At 54.2% G+C, this 10,755-nt stretch overlaps 1 protein-coding gene across 1 annotated transcript in view; it reads right to left on the minus strand.

Moving 5' to 3' along the window:
- Nucleotides 1-6,892: 6,892 nt before the first annotated feature.
- Nucleotides 6,893-10,755, minus strand: part of LOC102382296 (murinoglobulin-1) — a 9,429-nt gene continuing 5,566 nt past the window's right edge. Inside the window, exons 5-11 of the mRNA XM_025195804.1 lie at nt 10,639-10,749; nt 10,428-10,549; nt 9,961-10,051; nt 9,457-9,525; nt 9,035-9,137; nt 8,450-8,491; nt 6,893-7,196 (exon numbers count right to left, since the gene is read on the minus strand). Coding sequence (XP_025051589.1) covers nt 7,165-7,196; nt 8,450-8,491; nt 9,035-9,137; nt 9,457-9,525; nt 9,961-10,051; nt 10,428-10,549; nt 10,639-10,749 — 570 coding nt within the window. The 3' untranslated portion in view covers nt 6,893-7,164. The remainder of the gene's footprint in view (nt 7,197-8,449; nt 8,492-9,034; nt 9,138-9,456; nt 9,526-9,960; nt 10,052-10,427; nt 10,550-10,638; nt 10,750-10,755) is intronic.

The following is a 10,755-nucleotide window of genomic DNA, read 5'->3' on the forward strand; positions in this document are numbered from 1 at the left end:
CTCCCTGCCACTGCACGCTCCCCGGGGCAGGCACGGGGGGCACATGCCCCCTGGATCTGTATGTGGGGCAGAAGCAGGCTGCCGCTGCGTGCTGGATTCTGTACCACGCTGAGTGCCAGGAACACAGTACTGTGTGTCAAGCAGGACCCAGTAGGTAAGTGTGTTGAGGGTAATGGGGCACGGATCAAGCTCCCCACAGTGAGGGAGGTAGGGGGGAAGAGGCAGGGGCTGAGGTGAATGGGTCCCTGGGGCAGGTGGTGCGATGGTCAGAGACCGGTTGGCTCATCCAGGGGCATGGGGAGGGGACTGCCTGCCATATGTACCCCGGGGAAGGGAAGGTAGGTGGGCACGTGACCACATGCCTGTCCTGGAGTGCACACAGCCCCTCCCCTGCTGCTGCCGCCGGACCTGTGTGGGACGCCATGTGCGTACCACATGCTGGCCAAGTGCCTCTGCCCACCTGGCAACAGGCAGATGGCATCTTGCCGAGGGAGTCCCTGTGGTGGCCCATGGGTCTCCATCCCGGTTGTGCTGTGCCTGGCGTGCTCAGGCCAATCAGGGAGCCCCGCAAGCCTAGCATCCTGCCCCAGCCAGGTGGTGTACCCCTATGGGCAGGGCAGCTGTGCCCCACCCCCCGCAGAGCTGCGTGTGCCACTAAGCACCCCCGCTTTGGCCCGAGTCTGTGGAGCCCCGGGGCAGCCCCTGCTCCCCACCCAGCCCCTGCTCTCCTGCAGCTGCCGCCTTCCCAAGGGCCCAGCCAGGTCAGCCTGCTCGCAGTGCCTTCTCCCGTGCCTGCTCTCCCCACGCCTCTCTCCCTCTCTCTTTTCTCTTCCTCTCTATCTTCCCTCCCTCTCTCTTTCTTCTCTCTTCCTTTTCTCTCTCTCTCTTCCTCTTCCCCCTGTTCTCTACCTTCTCTCTCTCTCTTCCTTTTCTCTCTTATCTCTCTCTCTTTTTTCTCTTCCCCCCTTCTCATCACAACATACTTAACAAAAATGAATACACAAGAACAAAGGTAGTACATGAAGTTTTATTTATTGTTACTAGGTTTAGAATTTTTAGAAAACCTGGTATTTACTGTAAAAAAAAAAAAAGCAACATTTATAATTATTAACTATATTAGTATGCAATGCGTCCTGCCATGTACCCTCTGTCCCTGTTTTGTTTGTCTGGTGTTCCCACGCTCTGGCACCTTATACAGTACACATTGGTTTTTTTGGCACTCTGGTCAAAAATGTTGCATACCCCTGGTTTACACTGTCTTTTCCCATTTCCAATTGTTTTATATGGCTACCATAACTGATAAGACAATGTTTTATGATTACTCAATGTTTTGATGTTGTTTTAATACATAGTCTGCTACCTATGTGTATGAAATAATTGCTGGTGGTACTTAAGGCTGTATCATTTCAAATTGGTGGTACTCAGTCTGTCAGAGGTTGGGAACTACTGTGCTAGATGAATCCTATTTCTGGTGCCCTCGGGAGATTAAACACCTAGTCAGGGATAAGGAGCCCAAATCAGCCAGTGAGGTTGTTGACAGTGCTGATCAGCTGTTGCTGAATCGGGAGGGGCTGGGGAATGTGCCTGGAGATGGGAGTGATGGAGGATAGGGCTGTGCGAAACGGCACTATTCCGTTTCACCTTGTGTTTTGACAGTTCGAGGGAACAGTGTTTCATCTCAAATTTCATTTCGAGTCAAAACAGCTGTTTTGTTCTGTCAAAACAGAAGGCTGTTTTGACACTGTTTCGAGTTTTGCTGGGGGTGGGAAGTCAGCCCAGCTGGGCTGCTACCTGGGTCCCCGCACTAAATCTGCCAGGGATGGAAGGCAGCTCAGCTGAGCTGCTTCCCGGGGCCCCGTGCTAGATCAGGAGCATGCAGTCTAGTGCGGGGATGGGAAGTCAGCCCAGCTGCACTGACTGGTCAGCTGTGAGATGTGCTCTGTTTAATCAGTGCCTTAACATAGGAGGTAGCTTCCTGTCTAAACCATGTCACCCTGGGGCAAGCGGCTTTAGCTGTGGTATTCCCCAAGGCCTTTCTTACACTTGCTGCAGGTGATTGACTAGCCCTGGCCACGTGGTCTTGCTTCCATGTTGACACCAGAGCTGTAAATCCCGGGCAAGCCCTGGCCTGAGGCCCCCCCCCTTCCCCACCCTCTTTCTCATTGCGGAGGCCGGTTGAGCCTGCTGCCCCGTGTCTCCCTATTCCAAGCACACCCTCCTCCCTGCAGCTCCCTGCCTTGCTGGGTGGTGTCTCAGTTTAGGTCAGACTGATCTCTCCCCTGGGCCAGCTGAACCCCAGGCAGTAGGAGAAGCCACATGGAGCTGGGACTTGCACCTGGAGGTGCTTTTTGCCTTGGTAACAGCTGGGTGGTGGAAGGGGGCAGATCTCATTGCTGTGACTTCATTCGTGGAGAAAGGAGGGAGAAAGCAAGAATTAACAGTGGACAGGGGGTTTCTTTGGGCCAGGTGACCCCTCCCTTCTGTGTCACATGGCTGTTTTGTCTCCATTGTCCAGTCTCAGGCGAGAGCTGCTCTCCTGACTTGTTCTAGGATTAAATCCTGGTCCCTGGGCTCATGCATCTCCATCCTGCTGCTGCTGGCCTTTCTGCCTGCCTCATGTCCTGGAGTGGTTCTTTCTCTCTTGTCCTCGTGACTGACCCACCTGCAATTGGTTGGGGCTGCTGTCATGCCTCTGCATAGCAGACAGCGGCCAGCCAGCGTGGTGGGATCTGATGGGCTGCTCCGTGTGACTTGTGTGCATTCAGGGCCAGGAATATATAAATGTTGCAGGCATTCTTCTTCTTCCTTTGCAGGGTTGAACTCGGGATGGGAAAGGCAGGTTTAAGGTTCCAGGGTTCCACTTCGACTGCCCAGCGCGCAGATGGCTCTGCTTTGATGTTTCCCCTGTCTTCCCCAGCCTGGCCTGGCATACAAGCTGCCTGTTCTGGAGAGTTGCCTTCCTTGCTGCCCATGCAGGGTGGCACTTGCCTGCTCTGCATGAGTTGGGTAACTTTGGGGCTTGTCCATTTTCTGTTATGTGTCAAGATGAGGTGGGGGTAGGGCAAGGCAGGGCAGGTAACATTTCGGTCTGTGTGTTCGACTTGAATCCATGCACATCATTGGGCAAAGCCTGTGCATAAGGGAACGTAGGGGCTGAGCACAAACCGCAGCCCCATACTGATGGCATAGTCATAAAAAATAAGGGTTGGAAGTAACCTCAGGAGGTCATCTAGTCCAACCCCCTGCTCAAAGCAGGACCATCCCCAACTAAATCATCCCAGTCAAGGCTTTGTCTAGCCAGGTCTTAAAAGTCTCTGAGGTTGGAGATTGCACCACCTCTCTGGGTAACATGTCCCAGTGTTTTACTACCCTCCTAGTGAGAAGGTTCCTCATAATATCTAACCTAAACTTCCCTACCCTTCAGGTAGTCGAAGGGGGCTATTAAATCCTACCTCGATCTTCTCTTCTCCAGACTAAATAAGCCCAGTTCCCTCAGCCTTTGCTCAGCAGTAATGTGCCACAGCCCCCAACCCATTTTTGTTCCCCTCTGTTGGACTCTCTTCGATTTGTCCACATCCTTTTTGTAGTGGAGTGTCCAAAACTGGACACAGTACTCCAGATGTGGCCTCATCAGTGCCAAATTGAGGGGACTAATCACTTCTCTCAGTCTGCTGCCAGCAGTTTCATAGTTTCATAGTTGGTAGGGTCAGAAGGGACCTGAGCAGATCGAGTACAACACCCTGCCATGGGCAGGAAAGAATGCAGGGGTGAAACGGCCACGGCTAGGTGATTATCTAGCCTCCTTTTGAAGACCCCCAGGGTAGGAGTGAGCACCACTTCCCTTGGAAGTTGGTTCCAGATCTTAGCTGCCCTGACAATGAAGTAGTGCCTTCTGATATCTAGCCTGAATCTACTCTCCGTCAACTTATGGCCGTTATTCCTTGTTACTCCGAGTAGTGCTCGGGGGAACAGGGACTCTCCCACTGCCTGCTGGTTCTGCCTGACAAGTTTATAGATGGTCACCAGATCCCCTCTCAGCCTTCTGTTGTGGAGGCTGGACAGGTTCAGGTCTCGTAGCCTCTCCTCATAGGGCCTGCCCTGCTGCCCCCGATCATGCGAGTGGCCCTCCTCTGGACCCTCTCTATGTTGTCCACATCCCTCCTGAAGTGCGGTGCCCAGAACTGGATGCAGTACTCCAACTGTGTCCTGACCAATGTCATATAGAGGGGGAGGATCACCTCCTTGGACCTGCTCATGATGCATCTGTGGATGCATGACAAGGTGTGGTTGGTCTTCCTGTGTCCCCACATTGGCGGCCCATGTTCATCTTGGAGTCTATAATGACTCCAAGATCCTTTTCTGTCTTTGTGCTGATGAGGAAAGGAGTTCCCCAGCCTGTAGATATGCTGCTGATTCTTTCTCCCCAGGTGCAGTACCCTGCACTTGTCAGTATTAAATCTCATCTTATTCTCACCCGCCCACCCCTGTAACCTGTCCAGATCCAATTGCAGTCTTCTAGCATGCTCACTTCTCCCCACATCTTAGTGTCATCTGTGAATTTGAACAAGGTGCTTTTCACCCCCTTGTCCAAGTTGCTGATGAAGCTGTTGAACAGTGTGGGCCTGAGGACCAAGCCTTGGGGGACCCCACTGCCCACAGCCCTTCAGGTTGAAAATTACCTGGCCACTACCACTCTCTGGGTGCGGCCCTCCAGGCAATTGGTGACCCATCTGACTGTGTAGGCATCGATGCCACTGTCTCCTAATTTTTTAACAAGAATGGGGTGAGAGACAGTGTCGAAGGCCTTCCTAAAGTCCAGAAAGACTACTTCCACCGCAACACCTGCGTCCAAGGATTTTGTGACCTAGTCATAGAAGGCCACCAGGGTGGTCTGACAGGACCTGCCTCTAATGAACCCATGTTGGTTGCCCCTCAGCATGATCTCCCCTGCTGGCCCCTCAGAGATGTGCACCTAGATAATTTTCTCAAAGACCTTCCCCAGGACTGAGGTATGACTAACAGGCCTATAATTTCCTGGGTCCTCCTTCCTCCCTGCTACCTCATGCAGCACCAGGCTCAGTCCGCTCCCAGACCCTCCGTGCAATGCCTCCTGCACCGAGCTCCCAGCCTTGTGCTGGGGGTTGAGGACCTGAGCCACCCAAGCGCTCCAAAGATCCTGCTCTGTGCACCGGCCTATGCACCATGTCTCTGGCCGCAAACCAGAGATTGCAGACCCGAGCCGCCTCACACAGCTCCCGGGGTCTGGACGTTGTGCGCCGTGTTGCACACCAAGATCCTACCTGATGGAGCCGTCCGCTGTTTCCCGCTAATGGAAGTCTTCAGGGGTGCTTCTGGGCTACTGCTTTGCCTTGCTGAGCAGCTCTCCTCAGCCCTTCTAAGCCCCGCTCTTCTCTCTCCTCTGTCCCGGACACGTCTCCCTCATGCTGGACGCGCAGCTCCTTTTATACTCTCGTAGGGGATCCTGGAGCCCAGTGGGGAGCCTCTCCTGCCAGCCGCACACCATGCCGCTGAGGACCCCAGTGCTGCCTGCAGGTCCCACTCCTTCAGGCTCTTCTGGGGCAACTGCTCCCACTCCGCTGGCTCAGCTCTTTCCTTGTGGTCCATCACTGGTCTCTTCCCTGAGTCACCTGCGCTGCCCCTTTTATCCCTCTCCAGGTGACCCACAGGGCCAATCAGGGGACATGGAGGGTGAGTCTCTGGGGCCTGATTGGTGAGGAAAGGGAATCCCAAGTCCTCCAATCATCTTTTACCCCTTCAAAACCCCTGGGCTAGGTCACTACCAGCCAGCCCATCACACTTGTACATAGTTAAGTCCCCTGACTGTCCTGGCCTCATTCTATATGGATGGAGGGAAACTGAGCGGTCTGCAGTTCCCCCACAGCACACCTGCCAGCTAACAATTCCCTTCAATTGCAGAAGGGGAGTATATACCTGAGTACACCTGGCTACATTAGGAAGAACAGGCTGCGTGGGCTTCTCAGGCTCTTCAGCCTCTGGTTTAGGGGGTGGTGAATCTTGCCCAGTTTGGTCTAGTTCGATGTGGGACGCTCAACCGTTGCACTCCCGGTGGCTCATCATGACCTGCCCTTCACTCTAGCTCTGTCAGTCATTTCTGCTGTAGATTGCTGTGTTAGTTAGAGACATAGTATTATGTGTCTAGGATGGTAGAGTCCTTTGGTGGCCTTGGCCAGGGCCTGTGATGGCCCTTGTACATCTGTCCTTCTCTACCACCTAGCGTAAGCAGTTGCTTGGAAACCTTTGCAAGGCTCAGCCCCTACCCCATCCTGAAACTGAGCTGGAAGGATAGCAACTGTCCTTGTTTACCACCCCTAATGGAGGGCAAGGTACCCTAAGGGAGCAGCTATCCTAGCCCAGACTGAGCATCATGTAGGAGAGGAGAGTGCAGTGTTGCAGCACTGGTGTTAGGAGCTGTGTGTCTGATAAGGTTATAGCCTGGAGCATGATGAACAATGCAGTGTGTGCATTGCTGACACCTTCCCTGGGCTCCCCTCCTTAGCACTTTGTCCCCACTTGGAGGCTTACTGCAGCACATGGAAGTCAGGCCAGTCTTGCAGCCATAGCTGTAATGCATGGGACTGGCATTGGGCCTTTGGGGCTGAACCCAGCACCCCAAGACCAAACTGCAGTGGGCAGTTAGGGAAAACCAGCAGCACACCTGCTTGTATGGGTCCTATCCGGCTCCAGTGCTGCCATCCCCTGTCAGTATTGTGTTGTGGAAGCAAACGGATGCGCACAGTAAGAAAAGACGTCACAAGCAGGGCTGACATGTCACAGATTCTAATATGCTGCTTCTGCCGCAGCAGGCAGGCAAATCCCAGCAGTCCCACTGGTCCCATGTACATGGGCTTCAGTCATGCGGGCAGGGTTGAAGATTGAGAGAAAGGATGGCAGAGGCACATTTCCAGAGCACCTTGAGATGTGTTGTCTGCAGAAGATGTTCAGGGTCTGTGTCTTGACTGCTTGGCTCCATCCAGCCCAAGCTGTGGGGAAGGGGACAGCTGGGACTAGGAGCAGCTGCTAAGAAAGGGCCAGTCAGCTTTACAGATCCTTAGGTGTCTGGCTGCTGCTGCGGTGTCTGGGATGGGAAGGCAGGGGCCCAGCTGGGAGGCCAGGCTAGGGGCATCAGCGAGAATTTCCTTCCTCTGTGCCAGGGGCTTTAAAACGACATGCAAATGTCCCATGAAGCAAGGATCAAAGTCAATTGGCTCCCTCTGCCCTTCCCCTCTTCCCCCAACACTGCACCCCACACTTCTCCATCAAGAAGAAAGAATTATTTGATTAGTGGAACAGCAAGACCATTAAAAAAGGAGAGAAGGTAGTTAGCCCTAATGAAATAAAGAGCTGAAAGGAATCAGGATGATTAAAGTGAGCAGTGAAGTCAACTGTTTCCCTGTCTGCTGCCTGAATAATAATGCTGCTGCCACTGCTAGCAGTGGGCTTCCCAGGGGCTCTCAGTCCTCCTATCAGACAGGCTCATGCCCTATCCTCACAACAGCCTTGGAGCCCTGTTGTCTTGAGCCCCCCCGAAAATGCCTTCACTTCCTTCCCCTGCCTCTGGCCCTGCAGCTCTGTGGGTTGGTTCCTGTATGACTTCTTGCAGTATTTGGACTTGGGAAGGAATTGTACCCCATGGTCAAGTTGGTATGGACTGGACGTTTTGCCTCCCTCTGTAACAGGGGCCATGGTCCTCAACCCGAGATCTCTGGAGCTTATATTAACCACCTTTTACAGCAGCAGGATGTTGGCCACCGGGTCTCCGTGCTTTACCTGTGGCAGGTTAGGGTACTACATCTTGCATTGTGTCAGGGCTGATGGTAGCTTTATTAGAGGTTAGATTATGGATTTGTATGGGATGGTTTGAATAGGGATGAGCCTGCCTCAGTCAGGGGTTGTTAAGTGGGGTTACCCCGCTATGGGGTTCCCGCAGGCGGGTGTGGATGGAGTGCCACCACCTCATATCGCCGCCTCCCAGGAACAGGGCTGGGTCAGGGGCAAGGGCAGTTGTATCCCCCTGGTGGCAGCACAGGTGCCACCAGCCCAGCTGGACACGCGCGGTGGAGGGGAATCTCCACCCACCACTTTGCTCCATGTCTGGCCATGCACCATACCTCCTGCACCTGTTTCGCGTCTGGCTGCCGGGGGTACACCTAATTAAAAAAGGTTGAAAACCCCTGTACTAGATGACCTATGGAGGTCCCTTCCAGCCCTACTGCTCTGAAATTCTGTGATCAGTTCTCACACTGGAGAACTTGGTGTTAGAGCTGTGGGGACCTGCTGCTCTCCACCCTGTAGTCAGGGCTCTGGAAACATCAGAAATGGGAATGGACCTAGTGAGGAGGCAGTGTTAGCAAAGGTCAGGTGCCGCCAGTGCTGCTACCAGGCTAGACTGCAGGCACATTGCACTCACCTGAGCTGCACGGGGCACTGTATTCAGCTTCTGTGTGTTCAGCTGTAACAAGGAGAGATGTATGTCAGGAAACAAAGGGGTGGTCTCTCTTTCAGTGGTCACTCATGTCAGCATGGGTTTGCCCTACTCTCACCTACACTCACACATCTAGGTGGAAGCATCTACAGGATGGGAAAAACTTAGGTCCCCAAGTGAGGCAGGAAATTCTACACCATCGCCTGGTGGCAGCTAACCAGGATTCGTGTCACCACTTGCTATTGGGTCACCCATCAAAGCACCTCCAGAAAACATCCTGCCAGCTCCTGAGCTCAGCATAAGTCAAGCCGGGGGCAGCTGAGGAACTGGATCACAGGGGGGAAATGGGTAGGGTCATAAAGAAGAAAGATCCCCTGTCTTCTCTTCAGGCACCATTTCCAGTAAAGCGGGAAATGCATCTCCAGCCCATGCAGAGGAAGCCAGTCAGCCACAAACACAGGTCGCTGGGAACCAAGGGGACATCAGTGAACTCGGCCAACCCTGGGCGTTAACTGTCCCATAGAGTGCACAAGAGCAGCAGTATCAGGGTGGATTCGGTGTGAGACTCACCCGTCTCATAGTAATCGTACAGTCTCACAGTGGCTGGCTTGAGATTCTTCACAGGGAAATCTTGCTCCACAGAAAAGGTGAATGTTGTCTCTTCTTTAGTCAGCTATGGAAAGAGGGAGCATGTGTGCATGGGATGAGCTTTATGTCCTGGATAGGTACAGACCCCTCCCCATGGCTCTGGGCTCTGACTCCTTCCTTCACACTGTCCCAGAGCCCAGGCAGTGTGAAAATGCTCTCCTGACCTGCAGTTGTGCCTACCCCTCACAAAATGTCACCTCTTCATTGCACTCAGCCCAGATCTGGCCCCTCCTGCTGCCCCACACAGGGCTCTCCCTGGGGCTTGTGCATGTCTGACCTCAGCTCCCACTGCTGTGGCTCTGTTCACATCTGTGCTCCCCACCTGCAGAGCCCTCAGTGCTCACCTGGTCCAAGTAGAGTATCACTCCATCAGCAGACAGCTCCAGCTTCTTCACCAAACCCTCGTTCTCCAGCTAAGAGCAAAGGGAGGGAAAGGCTCAGGGGAGAGCTGACGGCCAGGACTGCACCTCTGCTGGGGCCTCTGAGACCAGACACCAAATACCTCTTCCTGCAATGGGTGGCAATACCACTGCTGCCAGTGACACCTATTCCATGAGCACCTACTACAGGGAGGGGAGAGCAGTAGGTGAGCTGGGCAGGTCAGCTATACTGAACGGCAGGAGCAAAGGGCAAGTCCCAGTCGGTGCTTGGGTGGGAGACCAGAGAGGCATTAGAGGGTGCTGTGCTGTTGACTCCATACCCAGTCAGTGGGTGGTAAAATAGGGAGGCTCTCCCTATTTTGCCTGGCACTCTTCTGGGTCTGTTTTGCTATGAGGACAGGGCTCTCTCCCTTTGGGAAGTCCCCTGGTATCCAGCAGTCGGGGAGGGTTGCCCAGCTGGGATCTCACCTTCCTCACGGACTTCTTGTCAGGGAGGTAGCCGGATGGCAGTTTGACCTCGAGGATGGCCATGTTGGTGGCTGAGCGTCCTCCGCTGTACCTGTAGCAGCAGAGTCAGGCAATGGCAGTGCCCTGGTGTGTAGACCAGGAGAGAAGACTGGGCAAAGGGGAGGCCTCGTGCTCCCTTGACCTTCAGGCATCTGTAATGTCCTTGGCCTGCTCTGTGCTATGACCCTTGTTTGCCCTCCCAGGACAAGGGCAGAGTCCTCTCTCTAGAAGCCACTTGTACAGGAATGAGCTTAGTCCCAGCTGCCTTCCAGGAGCCCCTGTACTTCCCATCCCTGTGGATAGATGCCTCCATGCAAGCAAATCCTGGCCCACCCCCACCCTGCAGCAGGATGTCTTTACCCCAGCCCTGTCCCTGTTCCCTGGGCCTGTCCCTGCCCCAGCAGGCCATGGCAGGGCTGGGCTCATACCGAGCATGAAGGATGAGGCTGAAGTGGGTTCTGGCATTCCCAGTGCACTCCTTAGGGTCTGTCTCCACACGCAGGTCAAAGGTCGTGGCGCTTTTTGGTGGCAGGTTGTAGCGCAGGGTCAGCTGGGAGAAGAGCAAGTGGGTGAGGGACAGAGCACGCAAGGTATCAGCCCAGAGCAAGCTCTGCTGATCCCTGGAGTCGCAGTTCTCACCTGCACCAGGGCACAGCCCTGTCCCTGGCTCGTCACTGTGTACTCCCCAGGGATCTGCGGCAGAGTTGCCTGCTGCAGCACCAGCTGGTTGGTGTTGTCCACATGGAATTCCTGCGT

The sequence above is a fragment of the Alligator sinensis genome, unplaced genomic scaffold (assembly GCF_000455745.1).
Source record: "Alligator sinensis unplaced genomic scaffold, ASM45574v1 scaffold2413_1, whole genome shotgun sequence".
Taxonomy (NCBI): domain Eukaryota; kingdom Metazoa; phylum Chordata; order Crocodylia; family Alligatoridae; genus Alligator; species Alligator sinensis.